Source organism: Eleutherodactylus coqui, chromosome 5 (genome assembly GCF_035609145.1).
Source record: "Eleutherodactylus coqui strain aEleCoq1 chromosome 5, aEleCoq1.hap1, whole genome shotgun sequence".
NCBI lineage: Eukaryota > Metazoa > Chordata > Amphibia > Anura > Eleutherodactylidae > Eleutherodactylus > Eleutherodactylus coqui.
Genome location: NC_089841.1, coordinates 271265522 through 271283949, shown reverse-complemented (window position 1 = coordinate 271283949; position 18428 = coordinate 271265522). Strand labels below are relative to the sequence as shown.

Below are 18428 nucleotides of genomic sequence, written 5' to 3'. Positions count from 1 at the left end.
TTGCTTGGGTAATTTCTGCGGTAGCTGCGGTTGTCCATGTCTGAGTTAACTGTCCTCCAAAATTGCAAACAGATGGAAAATGTAACGTGTTTATCCTATATATTATCTTGTCAGCGTTTTGAGTACAGAAGTTTCATGTCAGCAGAGTTATAAAACAGATACTTTCATATGTAGGAAGTACTTATTGCACAACTGTCATGAACTATATTTGTAGCAAGACAGAAAGCAGAATATGTATACAGAATGTTAAATTGATAACTGTCTACTGCCAAGGCCCACCGATCCAAAATATAGAAATACTGGACTTCCACCACAAGACCATTTTAAAAAACGTGCCCTGGTGGGCACGACAGGGTGGTAGGAAACCCGCCACTCAAGGGGCTAATTGCTAACAAAAATACATAATGTTATAGCGAGCTTCCCAACCTACTCCTACTGGTTTGTATAATTGTGTTTAAGGATGAATCTTGTGAGTAGATGTGAAACCTCACTATAACATGCATTATTGTTAAGGCCCATTTAGACTCAATGATTCTCGCTCAAAGCCATCTTTTGAGCGATAACCGTTGGGTCTAAATGCACGGACATGGTGCAGTTTTCATGCACGATTCGTTTCTCACTCAATTCTACTTTTCTAGAATTGAGCGATGAACTCTTTTCAATGGTGCAGGCTGTTATCACAGTCGGCAGCGCTGATAAGATTCTTTCAGCTCATTTCCCACTGGCAATTCACAGCGGGGCGCGAGCTGTAAGCACGGAGAACAATGCAGCTGTGTGCTTATGCAAAACAGCTGTATTGTTCGCCGATCAATAGCGGCGGTGTCCCACTCAGCCTGCATAGCTTTTTAGTAGCTAATTAGCTACTATAGACTATGCAAAGATGATCGCTCAAAACTGTCATTCAAACTGTCATTTAAGCGATTTTTCAGCGATCATCTTTCAGTGTAAATGGGGTCTTAGCCATTAAAAGGTCTCATATCTACAAAATTACTTGGTTTCTCTTGCTGAGAACAATCACACGCTCTACTGGCTGACACGGTACCAAACTTTTTTCATGTAATCTTATTTACATAGATTTGTGTCCCTCCAGTTCCGCCTATTACACCCCAAAGTTGATACAGATGAAGGCAAAAAGAAAAACATTGCTCTAGAAGCCAATTTTCCAATTTTCTCATTTTAGGAAAAATTGCCTGACTCCAAGTCTGGCAATCAGAATAATTCCCGGATCACCGACCCCCCTGAAGTGTTCAGTGACTATAATATGTAATATTCCTACACTCAAGACAGGTGTCCAGCCCATCTTGAACTCTTTTAGTGAATTTGCTATCACCACATCCTCAGGTGGAGAGTTCCATAGTTTCACTTATTGGCCTATGGTTTCAAGATTTGCTTTTTGACCCCTTTTTGAATATCAGAACCACATTTGCTATGTGTCAATCCAGTGGCATAGACGCCATCACTATATAGTCTATGAATATAAGAAATGATGGTCTGTCTATCACATTACTTAATTTTCTTGGAACTGAGGGGTTTATGCCATCAAGACCTGGCAATTTGTCTATTTTAACCCCTTAGTGACCAAGTCTGTTTGTGCCTTAATGACCAGGCCAAAGTTTGGTAATCTGACATCTGTCACTTTAACATAGAATAACTCCGTAAAGGTTTTGTGTATTCAAGCAATTCTGACATTGTTTTTGCCCTATATTGTACTTCATTTAGGTGGTAAAAGTAGACCGATAGAATTTGTGTATATTTATTAAAAGCGCCCAGATTAGGAAAAATTTTATACAAATTGTCATTTTTTTCCACATTTTCAACTTCAATATGTTAAATATGTGCAAACTACTGTACAAATTTTTGATAAGATATATATTTCCATCCTACTTTATTCTGGAAAATTTTAGCTTCTTTTTAACCATTTAACATTGCTTATTAAAATTTTGAAGAACACTTTGTTTTCCTGCACCAAGCCAAGATTGCAAAGGCTCCTAGGTGTCAGAATGATAAATCCCCCCACAAATGACCCCTTTTTAAAAACTACACCCCTTAATGTATTCACTGAGGGGGGGGGGGGGGTCACTGATATTTTTGCAAATATGTCATTTTAAAGATTTTTTTTTCTATACTGCACATGAAAATGGGGATTTGAACCCCAAAATGGATCCCCCTGTTTGTCCTGTGTTCAGAAACATACCCATTGTGGCCCTAATATGTCCGTATGCACAACAGGGTCCAAATCGAAAGGAGCAACCGGTGGCTTTCAGAACAGATATTTTGCTTGAAGGTGTTTTCAGGTCCAATTGCCCACTTGTGGAGCCCTTGAGCGGCCAAAACGATGGGGAACCCCCATAAATGATCCCATTTTCAAAACTAGACCCCTTAACAAATGCATCTAGGGGTCTACTGCGTATTTAAATCCTGCACTGAGCAGGGGGTTGGACTTGATGACCCTAGAGGTCCCTTCCAACTCTACCATTCTATAATTCTATGAATGAATCTAAGCAAAGCAGAAAGAAAAAATAACGTTTTTCATTTTTTTGGAAATTGTGCAATTTAAAAAAACAGGTTGGATAAAAGCTTTCACCCCAAAATGGATCCCACCTGTTTGTCCCGTGTTCAGAAACATACCCATTGTACCCACAATCTGCTTACTGGACACGTGATCGCATGGCTAGGGCTGTAATGGAGGGAATACCCTTCGGCTTCCAGAGCACAACTGAATAAATTCCAGGCCCCATTGCTCACTTGTGCAGAAAAAAACTGACTCCCTAAAAAGAATCCCCTCTTCCTTTTGGCGCTCCCTAAATCTTAGATAAAAGTAATGATTTAAAACGGTGTGGTATGTCTGAAAACAGGGGTAATTACAAGGGGCTGGTTGGGGTGGGCACATGGGGCAATAAAACCAGGTATCCCTCTTCCTCCCATGCTTGCTGCAAACCTGACACTTTTTGGGGGGCATTTCTTGCCCTCAGTGGCAGGGGTGGGGTGTAAAAAGTGGCGCTCTGTGAACCTTTGCATCTCCTCAGTCTCATAATCTTGATGAGGTGCGGTGGTCTCACACAGAAGGCGCTCAACAAGCTGCTCCTGGAACTGCAGGAAGGCGAGCGTTCCCGGGGCTTCTTATAAATTACGTATTACAGGTAGCGGTCTGAGTAACTCCGGGCTCACACGGCCGGATGTGGAATCCGCTTGTGGAGGCCTGCAGCGGATCCCAGCTGTGAGCCCGGCCGTGGCACTGCATACGGCCACGTACATAATTGTGTACTCACACACGTGGTCATGTGCAATACACCTTTGGTTTGTTTATATTTCCCGCGCCATAGCTTGGCCATGACGCGGGTACCTGCAGCCCATATGCTATATTATGGCATATGGGCTGCAGGTATATCCATGACCATAGAGAACAGTGAGCTATATGTTGCGTATATCCCTGGTAAAATAGAACCTGCTGCATTGTATTTTCTGTGAATGGATTACCTAATTCTGACTCGCTAATGTGAGTGAAATTGTGGAATCCAGTGCATTTGATTGATCCTCATATTACCGCAGATCAAACCGCAATTCCTATCCGGTCATGTGAGACCGGCCTAAGTTTCAATCAGTCAATCTGTCAGTGGTGTTTTATCTGAACAAGCAAGGTAGAACCCGGAATTTTTCATTGATGACAAAATGCAGGAGATTGATGCAGTGGTCTGAGCTCAATGTTCTCATTATCTCAGCAATCCATATTATGGGGTCTCTCAGTAGACTGGTTGAGCTGCAGTACAATCCGTCCAGGGGAGTGGAGCCTAAACCAGTCTGTCTTTGCTCTGATTCAATGGACATTTATCTTTCCTCAGATACTTTTGCCTCCAAAAGAAATGCCAAGTTTCAGAGTTTTACGTCCGTCTTTTAATCGCCAGGCTCATCCTGAGTTTCCTGACAGTTCTTGAGCTGTATGGGACAGGATTTACATCTATACCTTTCCTCCAATTCCTCTGATTTAGATTAGGCTATAGAAAGTCAGAAAGGAGAAAGTAACCTCTATAGCCATCCTTCCCTTCTGCCCTCCTCAGGCATAATTTCTTCTATCCCTCCAGCTTTCCAACAACTATTGCCATTTACCGAGGAGACTAGGTCTCTTGACTCAAAGCAGAAGCTGGCACCTGGATTCCGACAGGTTACATCTGACTTCCTGGAAGATGAACGAAGGTCTTTCCTGGACAGGGGATTTCTTGAGGGCGTTGTTAGGACCTTAGCAGCTTTTAGACTGTTTATGCTAGAATTTAGAGGCTTTTCCATCAGTAGTTAGAGAATAAACCAGTCTCAATTTCTTCTCCAGTTCTTACAAGAAGGCTTAAAGCTAAATACGTTAAAAGTACATCTTTCAGCTATCAATTTTAATCTTGAAGGCATCTTTTCCTCAAATAATCTGGTCAAAAGAATCTTAAAGCAGTAAAAATATCAGACTTACAGTTTATATAAATCGGTTCCCTCATGGGACTTTTTCTTTCCCTTGTGTTCAGAATTCTTTCTGAACCTCCCTTTGAGCCTATTCAGGAAATTGAATTGAAGTTCCTCTCTTGAAAAACTTTTATTTCTTGTAGCCATATCTTCTACAAGAAGGATAAGTGAACTTCAAGCTCTCTCCTGTTGAGAACTTTATTTAAGAATTTGGGGCGACTGTCTTATTTTTCAGACTGTGCCAGGGTTTCTATTTAAGGTCACCTCCGCTATGACACTTACTCAAAAAATGTATTCTTTCTGCCTCACTTCAGTTGGGCAAAATGATGGTTCTTGGAGCTTTCACCCCTTAGATGTCAAAAGATCAATGCCTACATATCTACAGAGAACTTCAAAATTCCGATTAGCTGAACAACTCCTTATTCAGTTCCAGGGAAAAAATAGCGTCCAGAAGGCCAGCAAAGCTTCATCTTCTAGTTAGCTGAAAAATACCATCAGATTCTGTTATCAATAGGAGGGCCCTGAGACTCCATTAGGCATTAGGGCACATCCAACATGCTCTACCTCAGCCTCTTGGGAGATTCAAGTTATGTCCCCTTGGAAGAGATCTATAGGGCAGCGTTTTAGTCAACTCCTTCTACTTTTGTGAGACCCTATGGGCTGGACGTGACAGAGTGTGCAGCCTTTGACAGACTGGTGCTACGAAAAGCTGCTTTATGGCAATTCCTCCATTTTTGTACCGCTGCTTAAAGGGGTTGTCCCGCGAAAGCAAGTGGGTCTATACACTTCTGTATGGCCATATTAATGCACTTTGTAATGTACATTGTGCATTAATTATGAGCCATACAGAAGTTATAAAAAGTTATTCACTTACCTGTTCCGTTGCTAGCGTCCTCGTCTCCATGGTGCCGTCTAATTTTCGGCGTCTAATCTCCAGATTAGATGCTCTTGCGCAGTCCGGGTCTTCTTCTTTTCTGAATGGGGCCGCTCGTGCAGGAGAGCGGCTCCGTGTAGCTCCGCCCCGTCACGTGCCGATTCCAGCCAATCAGGAGGCTGGAATTGGCAATGGACCGCACAGAAGAGCTGCGGTCCACGGAGGGAGAAGATCCCGGCGGCCATCTTCAACCGGTAAGTAAGAAGTCACCGGAGCGCGGGGATTCAGGTAAGCGCTGTGTGGATTTTTTTTAGGTCCCTGCATCGGGTTTGTCTCGCGCCGAACGTGGGGGCTGTTGAAAAAAAAAAAACCCCGTTTCGGCGCGGGACAACCCCTTTAATCCCCATTCTGTGCTGCCATAGGATGTTCAGGTAAGTTTAACATTTATTTACCTGAAATTTTCATTTCCTGGCATCCATAGGCAAAACTTATATATCCCACCCAAAAGATTTTTCTAATTGCTCTATCACTTTCTTGTTGGTGCTAAAAACTCTTAATTAATTACTTGATTGCCCATGAATTGTCTCTTCTGCTTGTATCCAGGGAAATGAATTAACCCTATTTTGTAGTGCCTGTAGACACCAGGAGATTAAAATTTAAGGTAAATAAACTTTTTAAATGTTTTTATTTTTCCGGTGACAAAGCTACATGAAGACTTGTTTTTTTTGTGGGAAAGGTTGTATTTTTCAGTGGTATCATTTAACGTATCAGAAAATGTATGTGAAGTGGAGCAAAATGGGTCAATACGATAACGGCGATACCAAATTCATATCGGTTTTTTTTCTATATAGTTCTACTAAAATACCTTTTAAATAAAATGTTTTCTGTTGCCTTGTTTGAACTTTTTTTCTTTCTATCAATACAGCTGTGTACGGGCTTGCTGTTTTTTGTGAGGGGAACAGTAGACTTTATTGGTACCATGTTGGGGAACATATGACTTTTTGATTACTATTTATTTAATTTATTCTCGGAGATCGGTCAGACGGGGGACCAAAATAAGGACAATTCTGGCATTGATTTTTTTTTTACATCATTTACCATGTGGGATTAATAATGTGATAATTTATAAAAAGGATCACTTTGGAACATAATTGCAGAGGTACATGGGCTCTTTAGGAAAAGAGAAGTCAGGAATGATTGACATTTCATCCCCTGCTGGCCAATAAAGTCCATTTGAAGAGTGAGATTGTGCTGACAGGTTCCTTTTAATAGTTACTGAAACATAAAGGCAGAACATAGATAGAACAAAATTTAAAACCTATATACACTATATGGACAAAAGTATTTAGACATATTTGCAGAAAATAATAATAATCTTTACTTGTATAGCGCCAACTTATTCCGCAGCGCTTAAATGAGCAAATATGCAAATCCTGAGTTTGCCGAACGGTATGCTGGGAAGGGCATGGGGAAAACAAAAAGCTGCTCATTTTGTAATAATGTAGTAGACATGATAATTAGTTAGTATAAAATGTCTATCGATTTGGATAAACCAAATGTATTATGCTATTGTAATGACCCTTAGCTCTGTGGGGGGGGGGGGGGGTTGATGGCCACACAATCTCATCATGGAATTTGCCGGACAATGACATGGTGAAAGATATGTGGTATAATGTTAGTTGAATATATATATAAGTTGCACAAGCAGCCTCTAAGAGTTAAAGGTCCTAGTGTTATATACATATATATACCTGTATTTAATATTGAGTGTTTTTCCCAGTCCCTCCCCATCCCCCACACAGGACCTTCTACAACAAAGAGATATCTACTTTCAGTTTCAGATTCGGACACATGTTATTGAGACAAAGGCTCCTACTTGAGACAGGTGGGGAGAGGGGGAGGCGGGGAATTCTATATAACCCAGCGAATAAGAATATATATATGTTACTGATGTAATCTGTTAAACGCCCATAAAGGGCAGGTGTTATACTTTTTAATAAAAGGCCCTGTCTGGATGTTCCTCCCAGAAGAGCCATTTTGAGCATGAGATTGATACCTCATGTTTGACTTGGTCAGTGTGCGCATACTGCTACACAATTAGGAAGCTGCAGAATACCCTGAAGCCTGCTGGAGAAAACCCTATTCCAGCTCAATAACTATTCATTCATCTGACTGAGCCCTTGTGGGGCGAACTGGAGCAACGCGTTGCCACTGTAATACAATCAAAGGAGGGCCAACACGTTACTAAATAGAAGAATAAAGCACTTTTTCTGAAAAACATGCAGTGTCCAAATACTTTTGTCCATATAGTGTATGAAGAGAGGTTGACGCCTAATACACAACTTTAGGTAAAATATATTCAAATCGATCAAACTATGAGAAGATATTGCAATATGATTATTAGTAGACGTGCTTAACGAAGATGCGATGCTGTGCGAGAAACAAAACGCATCATGTTCTATCTTACTGCATGTCCTTGCATTGCAGCACCCATTGCTTTCAGTGGGGCTGGTGGCAGCAGCGCCGGCCTCATGGACAACAGTGAGGGAAACCCCGCATTCCTCTGCCGTGGCTGTGGCAGAGGATTGCTTCTTCCCCATAATGATGTGAGGTTGTTTTGCCCTGAGAAGGCCTCACATCTCTGGGGAATTCACATGGTGGGAGCGCGATATGGGAGCGGGGCTCATGGCCCGATATCACCCTCGCCCTTGTGACGTTAGCCTTAGTCTGCTAGTCAGTTTTTTTTTGTGCTCTAATTGATCAAATTATTTTTGCCAATTGTTTAAACTTATGTGTCTCTCTAGGTAAAATTGCAACCCCATTCACCACATCGTATGGTGCATCAAAGTTTGCCCTCGATGGTTTCTTTAGTTCATTGCGACATGAGCTAGCCATGAGAAGGATTCCTGTCTCCATCACACTGTGTATCTTGGGACTAATTGATACTCAGTCAGCCATGGAGAAAATAAGGTAAGATGGCGTCTACATGGTTCAATTTGCATGATTAAATCTAGGTTCTGGTCTGAATGATTGTAAGTATTTAATGATATACACAGTACTGCTACTGTAATAGGAATTCATCTCTTACTCTTTAGGCAAGTATCTCTTAAAGGTACCTTTACATATGGGAAGATATGTGCTACCTGATCATCCCTGCGCAATGTATTTACTATGTATGGGGAAGATAGAGCACAGCCAAGAAATTCCGATAGTGAAAACGAAGCCACTGAACTCCTATTGAAATCAGTGGTTTCGCTTGTCCCCTTATACGGCCGTGATTATTACTACTGTACAACGGGAGAAGGCCACACTTATGTGTTTTTGCCCTAACACAGTAATATAGCTTGTGTGGCTGAAAAATTACATATCACTTCGATCCAGTTCAGCCAATTATTCTAAACATTTCGTCCGGTGTCGCCAGTAGAGCAAAGTGTGATTGTTCTCAGTAAGAGAAACCAAGTCATCCTGTAGATATGAGACCTTTTAATGGCTAACAAAAATACAAGATGTTATAGCGAGCTTTTAAACCTACGCAGGGTTCTTCTTCAGGCCTAATGGAACAGATCTAAGATTTATTTATATAAAAACATATACACATGATTACATGGCAGGACACAAACATGGTGTGCTTAATTTGCATTTAATTTGCAGTGTCTATTTAAAAATGCATGTGTTTCTGCTGCAGTATTCCTGGCCTGGCAACCGCCCAACAGTAATTCAGGGACCATTAAAGTCTCCCTTCCTTATTAGTGTCTAGTTAAAAATGTTTATGTTTCTGTATTCCTTTAAGTGCAAACCAATCACATCGATGTCTGTGCCTTGTCATGAGTATGTGTGTCATAAGTGTGTATAAATATGCATGCCTCTTTGGATCTATTTCATTTAAGCCTGAAGAAGAACCCAGTGTTGGTTTGGAAGCTCGCTGTAACATCATATATTTTTGTTAGCCATTAAAAGGTATCATATCTACAACATTACTTGTTTTCTCTTGCTGTGAACAATCATAATTTGCATTTGAAACGAATTCCAGTCCAAGAAATGAGGGCACAGAGATGTTGTGATTAATAGCACTTAGATAAATACCAGAAAGGGATAACAGTAAATAATTAGTCCAGTGACAAGGGATGTGAAAGTTTTATGGTCTCTAAATTGATAGTGGGTCAGCAGGCCAGTGTGTTACTTCTGCTCTGGGGTTGCCTCTGAATTGGTGTTACAACGGACAAGATTCACATAATTAATTCTCCATGGCGGTTCCAGCAACTCACTGGAACCGCCATGGGCAGTAAATTGGCACCGCAATATGCCAACCTTTTAATGGCAAAACTTGAGACTGACTTTCTGGCCTCCTGCCTCAGCAAACCGTGGGCCTACTTCCCCTATATTGATGACATCATAATCATCTGTACCAACACCGAACAAGAACTAATAAAATTCCATGAGAGATTCAATGCATTTCACCCCACCATAAACCTGACATTAAGCTACTCGTATACTGAAATCAACTTTTTGGACTCCTCCATAAAAATTTGAAACAACTCAATACAGACATCCCCGTACTGAAAACCAATTGATCGGCCCACATACCTCAGATGGGACAGTTACCATCCTACGCACATCAAAAAGTCCATCGTCTACAGCTGGGCCATCAAATATAACTCGATCTCTTACAACCCAACAGACATAAAGGAACATCTGTACCTTCTTAAACGGACATTTTTAAATCAGAGCGACCATCTCACCTCAATTGATGACCATAGAATCATAGAATGGTAGAGTTGGAAGGAACCTCCAGAGTCATCGGGTCCAATCCCCTGTTTTATACAAAGTGTCAAACATTTTGGAGAAACTGAAATATATGACATCAAATGACTCTTCTCGGTCCAGTCTAGAACTTACCTCCTTGGTGAGATTGGTTTGACTGGACCGATCCCTTAATAAATTCATGCTAATATGGAGTTATACAGCTATTTTCCTTGAGGTCCTCCAGGATAGCATCTCTTAGAAACACTTTAAACATTTTAGCCACAATAGAAGTGAAGCCTTTTTTACAATATTGCCACCTCATTTGTTATGCGCCAATCCGTGGAATAGACTTAGTCACTATATAGTCCTTAAATATGAGAAATTATGGTCTATCTATCAAATTACATAGTTCCCTTTGAATTCTATGCGAACCTGATGATTTATTTTGGTCTTTTTAATGCAGCATTGTACTTCCTCCTGGGTTATGACAGCAACATTAAGGCCTCATGTCCACGGGGACAATCAGTCCCGCCACGGATTCTTCATGTAGAATCCATAGTGGGTCCCTCCTGCCCCGCGGACATGAGGCCTAAAAAGAAGAATAAACTCACCTGCTCTGGACGATGCAGTTCTTCCCTTCTTCGCGGCCGGATCTTCTTTCTTCGGCCCGGTGGATGTGCTCGGCACGCCGGCAGCGTGCCACGAGCATGCGCCGGGCACATCCGCTGGGCCGAAGAAAGAAGATCAGGCCGCGAAGAAGGAAAGAACCACATCATCCGGAGCAGGTGAGTTTAATTCTGGTACGGGTCTCCCGCGGATCCGGATGGCTTCCATAGGCTTCAATAGAAGCCTGCGGGAGCCGTTCCCGCGGGAGACCCGCACTAAAATGGAGCATGTCTGGATTTTTTCCCGCACGCGGATCCGAGCCTGACGGGAAAAATTACATTCGCAGGTATTTAACTACCTGTGGGTGTCCAATGCATCCCTATGGGGCGCGGATCAGCGTGCGGGAGAAATGCTGCGGATTTTAACCCCGTGGACATGAGGCCTAAATGGAAGTTTACTTTATCACTCTGCATTTCACCTGACATTTAATTTTGTTCTGTGAATATTCAGTACTAGAGAAAAAGAATAGATTTATTTTCTCCTCCTCATCTTCTACAGACCTTCCCTCATTACTTTTTAAAGAACCAACACTTTCAGTTTTAATCTTTTTACTATTTATATAGTTGATGAGCAGTTTAAGGTTAGTTTTAGGCCTCATGTCCACAGGGAAAATCAGGCCCGCTCCGGATTCTCCATGTAGAATCTGCAGCGGGTCCCTCCTGCCCCGCGGACATGAGGGCTGAAAATAAGAATAAATGAGAATAAACTCACCTCCCATCCGCTCCGTTTCTTCTCTTTGCCGCGGCGTCATCTTCTCTGCGTCGCGGCCGGATCTACTTTCTTCGGCTCGGCGGATGCGCATGATGACGTCGGTGACGGGCCCCGCGCATGCACCGTCCCGAAGAAAAAAGATCCGGCCGCGACGGAGAGAAGATGGCGCCGAGGCGAAGAGAAGAAACGGAGCGTGTGAGTTAATTCCGAATTTTGTCTCCCGCGGATCCGGACGGCTTCCATAGGCTTCAATAGAAGCCCGCGGGAGCCGTCCCCGCGGGAGACCCGCATGAAAATGGAGCATGGTCCAGATTTTTTCATGCTCCATTTTTTTAAAATCCCTTTTATTGAACATCCGCGGGTATTTATCTACCCCGCGGGTGGTCAATGCATCCCTATGGGGTGCGGATCCGTGGGCAGGAGAAGAGTTAAAATCCGCTGCGGATTTTAATTCTTATTTTGCCCGTGGACATGAGCCCTTACTCATTTTACAATAAGTCTCTTTGTCTCCACTTTTGCTGTTTTTATTTGTTTTTTACATAATTTATATTTTTACTTATGGCTTATTAGTGATTCTTCATTGCCTTCCTGTTTTAGTAGTCTTAATTATTTACTTTGATTGTTTATTGCCCCTTTACATCATTATGTAATTCACTGTTTTCAGTTATAATTCGGGTGATAATTGCCCCATGTGAAGGTACCTTTTAGACTAAAGTTCCTGAAAATGGACAATTTCAACCAAAACAATAATCAGTTTAGCGATTTACGATCGTTTTAACTAACCAATGACATATCATCATCATCTGAAAACAAGTCAGGAATGTTTGACATTTTTTGCCCACTAGACCAAAGATTATTATTCATTCAAAGAAAAATCGTTTGTGCACGGACGATCGATGAAAGAACATTCCCAGAAACATCTTTCATCCGTCAACTAGTGTTGGCGAACATGCATGGCAAGTTTCAACAACTGTAACAGCCAACATGGATTAAAATGTGTACGGCTGCGTCTGTGTAATGAGCGCTCACCAGGCCATCCCTCATTCAGTAGTTGTTCAAAACTGCATCTACCCTGTTTCCCCGAAAATAAGACAGCGTCTTATAATAACTATTTCCCCAAAATATCTATGGCCAGATGTAGGCCATAACACAAACGAGGTCCCACACTTGCCCTTCCTGTTTGCTTATAAAATGCACAGCTGCAGTCACCACTACAAGCGAATCCTCTGTTTGCCAATGCTCTAATGCATTTAGTTACTGCTAGGTAAATTATGGTGGTGTCTAATAATACCATATAGTGGCAGACTACTCTGCACAATGCCCTGATAAACTGAGCTCTACAGTGGAAATGTTACAGTATACTACCCTTGATACGCCAGCCCGGGTGCCCTGGATCTCACCCACAACCCCTGTTCCTGCCTGCTTGCCTCCACTCCTGGCTAACCCCAGGCAGGCAACTGGGCGGCGATCCTTACTCTCCCTAGAGAACGAAAAAAAGACGCTGGCGTACCTGGATGGAAAGGGTAGAATACAGAGAGAAAAGGCAGATGTAAATAACCAACACGAACAATACTAAGCAGAACTGAGGCAGATGGAAAAACCTGGCGGATAATAGCAAAGTATGTCAGACAAGATGATAGAGGCAGGAGACCAACAGAGGCAGACTAGCTAGCACACTGAGGGAAACCAATAACTGGCAGTGATTGCAAGTCTCTGCCCGACCTTTAAACAAAAGCCTATGCCCAGGGGCGGAGAGAGGGAGACAGCCAACTCCCAACAGAACATAATAAAAGGGAGCTCGTGCATGGCAGCTGTACTCACAGGTGCGCGCGCCACCAGCACCACGCCGCCCACGCCCCCGGCAGCTGGACATCAAGCTGGGGGGACGCGCCCCAACTGCGGGACCCTGAACACCGCCGCCCCGGGAGGACCAGCAACTGCCACATGGTAACAAGAAAATAGTACATATTATGCCAAAATAATGCCAGACAGTGCTGATGTAGTACCACATAGCATCCAAACAAGTAATGTCATAGAATGCCGATGTAGTGTCACACATATGTCACTATACAGTGCCCAGAAAACTTCACTCTGTGCTACACTTTTACTACCAAAGTGCCATGAAGGTCTCCAGCAGCTTTATATTGTCTTTCCTGCCCCCCTTTTGGATCCATTCTTTAGTTCATTGCGCCCTACAGTGTCTGAAGACGTTGCCATACTAAAGATTAGCAACCAATGGCTCCACTGGGCCTACTAAACATTAAAAAAACGGTCTTATGACCCTTCTTAAACCACTACCTTGGATCTTGAACCACTACTTTGGCTGGGTTGTAATGGTGAAATACGCAAATGACCATGATTGTTGGAGGCTTCATTGACAGATTCTTTGTATTTCCTTACTTATTCTTGTTTTGTTACTTTAACAGAGATAAGATTGCCATGCACGCCTATCCTGCCCATGATGCCGGCCTGGCCGTGGTGGCAGCAGGAGCGAGCCGTGTAGAAGAGATGTACTATCCCTGGTACGTAAGGCCACTCTGCTTCATCAGAGATTGGTTTCCACAAAGCAGAGCCTGGTTGATACAGAAGTCTTACCAGTATAAAGCAGAAGAGACAGTGGTATCACCTTGATAGCAACACGTCAATAAACCACAAACAGATCTGTAACTGTTGTCTATTTAGTTACTGTATGTGCATTTTTCTGCAGTGCATTACACAGACATTTGCAAGATATGTGCAGCTTTGATAGATTAGTAGGGTTTGGAATAATTGGAGTCCTGCTGAAATAATGACAGTCATTTCAAAACGCTTCCTTCTCATGAGTTGTACTGAGAGTTGCCAGCGCTTGTACTAAAATGACCCAACACTCCCATCCCTGCTCCAATTGAGGAACCGATGTTACCATGGCAACTGCTGCTTTCCGCCTACGGCATAATACAACTTCTGTGTCTGATGTGACTTTGTACAGATGTCTTCACTCCTGCATTTGACATGATGAAAATCCATTATGCTTTTTGCCTGTAAAGAAAAGCAAATGTATCTTCATGCATGTACAATCACCAGCAGGCGTGTGCGGGGGGGGGGGGGACCTCGTCTCTGAAGATGCCTCGTAGACTCTTCTGCAAAACTGTCTCAATTAGCAGTAAAGAAAGCAGATGAGCAAGTAGGAAAAACAATATTGACTTTGGCACATTTGTCATTAAATACATAACTTAAAGGGGTTGTCCCGCGCCGAAACGGGTTTTTTTTTTTTCAATAGCCCCCCCGTTCGGCGCGAGACAAACCCGATGCAGGCATAAAAAAAACAAACCGTCCAGTACTTACCCGAATCCCCGCGCTCCGGCGACTTCTGACTTACCTTGTGAAGATGGCCGCCGGGATCTTCACCCTCGGTGGACCGCAGGTCTTCTGTGCGGTCCATTGCCGATTCCAGCCTCCTGATTGGCTGGAATCGGCACGTGACGGGGCGGAGCTACGAGGAGCCGCTCTCCGGCACGAGCGGCCCCATTCAGAAAAGAAGAAGACCGGACTGCGCAAGCGCGTCTAATCGGGCGATTAGACGCTGAAAATTAGACGGCACCATGGAGACGAGGACGCCAGCAACGGAGCAGGTAAGTGAATAACTTCTGTATGGCTCATAATTAATGCACAATGTATATTACAAAGTGCATTAATATGGCCATACAGAAGTGTATAACCCCACTTTGTTTCGCGGGACAACCCCTTTAATATTGCAGTATTAATGATTAACCCTTTCACTGCCAAGGACATATGCATTATATCATAACTTTAAATGCTTGCTGCAACGAGAAAATTAAGAGTTAGAGCTTAGATTTCTTAAGGTATCTATTAAGGTTTCAAATTAAATCGCAGAATCTTAGCTCTCAAATGATACCAGTAATCATACTTCTAGTCCCAACATTCAGGACGCAGCACTCATTGGAAGTCAAGGAAAAAGATGAAAAGTTTAGCTTTTTGGATCTGTATCTGTAAAGGAGGGGAAAGTTGCAAGTGACATCAGAGGAATATCTCAGCCGGTCATGTTTCCCCCTATACCGGCTCCAGTGAACTCAGGAGAGGTTACAGGTGGGGGGGGGGGGGGTTCATGATATTATCATTCTTACCAATCAGAGAGCAATATTTGCCCTCTGACTGTTACGCATACGGAGAGGGGTATTTAAAGACGTGAGGAAATAAGCAGATGCACATCTAATCACCCCCAGCCACTGATCAGGACTCCCGGCCCGCATAATTGCCAACATTAGAACATTGTTTTCTAGAAACTTTTCGGATTCGAAGGACTCCTTTTATCCAGACAAGATCACAAAATTAAAGGGGTTGTCCCGCGCCGAAACGGGGTTTTTTTTTTTTTCAATAGCCCCCCCCATTCGGCGCGAGACAAACCCGATGCAGGGACTTAAAAAGAAAACGGACAGTGCTTACCTGAATCCCCGCGCTCCGGTGACTTCTTACTTACCTGGTGAAGATGGCCGCCGGGATCTTCACCCTCGGTGGACCGCAGAGCTTCTGTGCGGTCCATTGCCGATTCCAGCCTCCTGATTGGCTGGAATCGGCACGTGACGGGGCGGAGCTACGAGGAGCCGTTCTCAGGCACGAGCGGCCCCATTCAGAAAAGAAGAAGACCGGACTGCGCAAGCGCGTCTAATCGGGTGATTAGACGCTGAAAATTAGACGGCACCATGGAGACGGGGACGCTAGCAACGGAACAGGTAAGTGAATAACTTCTGTATGGCTCATAATTAATGCACAATGTACATTACAAAGTGCATTAATATGGCCATACAGAAGTGTATACCCCCACTTGCTTTCGCGGGACAACCCCTTTAATTGACGGCAAAATTCAGAGCCCCGATCAAATTCCACAATACGGACTCTAGACCAGAGGCGAAGGCACTTTTGCACAGGCAAAAAACGCGTACCAGATTTGTACGTTGCGAGATACACAAATCTCGCACAAATATGAACCTCAGGCTTTTGAATTGGGTCATACACAAGAGAAATTTTTTTCCCATATCATGGTGCGGGAAAAAATCGCAACATGTTCTATCGCCAATTGTTTTCAATGGGACTGGCACAGCATCACACAGCGTGCGAGGTACACATGAGTGCAATGCAATGTGAGGTTTACCATTGAAAACAATAGGAAATACTCCGTTATCCTCCTTTTAGCCATGGTGGAGGATCGCTACTTGCCTGAATTGATGCAAGGCGTTTTTAGCACAAAAACACCGTGCTCCTGCAGGAACATTGCACGTTGGCAAGCGCCCGATATTATGCCAAGTTTCACGACTCAATATTGCACTCACCCGTGTGAAATTAATGGCAATAGTAATACTCAGATCCAATAATACAGACTTCATATCAGACCCCAATGTTCAGATTTCAGACCAGACCCCAAATCAGACCCTTTCAGTTATTCATGTCTCCCAACTCCCGGTTCCTCTATGCTAGGTCAGACCATTCTTTGGCTCTGGGGGCCACTGCACACAACGCCCTGACACTGGCAGACTTCGAGCTGAGGTCTGGGCACATGGGAGGACAACATCAGCAGAAGTGTAATGTAAGTAAACAGCCTGTTTCTTACTACTTACCAAGGATCCTAATGGAAGTCTTATTTTTAACTTGAAATTCTAATTAGTCAACTCAAATTGCTAAAGACCTTGCTGTAACCGTAGCTGCAGTACTGGGTTTGAGTGATGTGGCATCTGCTTCACAGACTTTCTTAACAAACTACTTCGATCATTTACATCGGGTCCTTAACCCCTTGGTTACATTCTTCATACATGTATTGCAGATGTGCCAAGGGACAACATAGTGGGATCAGGAGCTGGGCCACTCCAGATGCAGTGGGGACTGACAGTCTAACCCAATTTGTCTAACCCCTCAGATGCCATGGTCAATAGTTCCTGTGGCATCTGAGCAGTTAGATAGAGTAAGGGGGCTTTCTGTAACTTAATCAGCTCTCTCAATAGGTGAAGGGAGCAGTATATAAAAAATGGCAATGGTGTTAAATCATATCTCTCACTTTATCCAAATTAATTCAAACACATCTCGGCCCAGTCAGTATGCGTCTGTCCAGGTAGACTGGAAGATAAGAGAGATGGAGAGCTTACTGTAGGTGACTCAATAAGAGATACATTCATGAAAGCTAACATGACTATGTAGCTATCCTCCTTCTGCCCCGGAGACTGAATACAGGAGAGCTGTAGAGCAGAGCTGAACTTACAAGAGAACGATTGCTCATGAGGATTCGGAAACAAGGAAAGTTTTCATGTTCTTATTGTAGATTTTCATCCAGCTTTCTTTTCTGATTTTGGAGACAGCCATCCTGCCAGAGTGCTTAGCAGCTCCAGAGACTTGATTTTCAGCACACACCTGGTAATGAGAAAATTATTGCAGAGACGTCTCCTTGGAAGAGTGTTGTGAGCATGCTCTGTGTCACATGCAGGGAGTGCAGAGCTGAGCTGTCCCCATCACCTATTGACATGTTGTGATCCTGTGTTATCTGCCTCCAGCTGCTTAACAGAGGTTTTACCAGTCATGATGATGAATACTGTGCCCAGTGTCATGTCGGGAAGGCATCTACGTCCGATATAGGCTACTGCCTCGCTCCTATTATAAAGATACGACTCTTGAACACTATAGTGATCCCAACTGCACTATGAAATCTGGGAAGTGACCACATGTATCAGCTGGCAACATGATGTTTTCCAAGGGCGATGCCTTTGTCGCCTGTTTAAAGTCACTTACCCTGTTTGGGTTGACAATGAAGAAATCTATCGCTGCTGTGTTTTGCTGGACACATTTTACACCTCCCCGAAACAAGACTGGTAAGAATCACTATCTCATGGAATCCAAAACTATGGAAGCTTCTGCAGGGAAGGTAAAAATTTCCTATCATCATCTATATATATAAAATTGAATGTATGCGTGTGTGTGTGTCTGTCTGTCTGTGTGCGTGTCTGTTTGT

The 18428-nt window shown here is 43.2% G+C and overlaps 1 protein-coding gene across 1 annotated transcript in view; it reads left to right on the top strand.

The window, feature by feature from the left end:
• The window catches only part of HSD11B1L (hydroxysteroid 11-beta dehydrogenase 1 like), a 114587-nt gene extending 100500 nt beyond the window's left edge, over window positions 1-14087 (top strand). The window contains exons 6-7 of the mRNA XM_066604680.1: window positions 8122-8287; window positions 13864-14087. Of these exons, the coding sequence (XP_066460777.1) occupies window positions 8122-8287; window positions 13864-14068 (371 nt within the window). The 3' untranslated portion in view covers window positions 14069-14087. The remainder of the gene's footprint in view (window positions 1-8121; window positions 8288-13863) is intronic.
• The last annotated feature ends 4341 nt before the right edge of the window (window positions 14088-18428 follow it).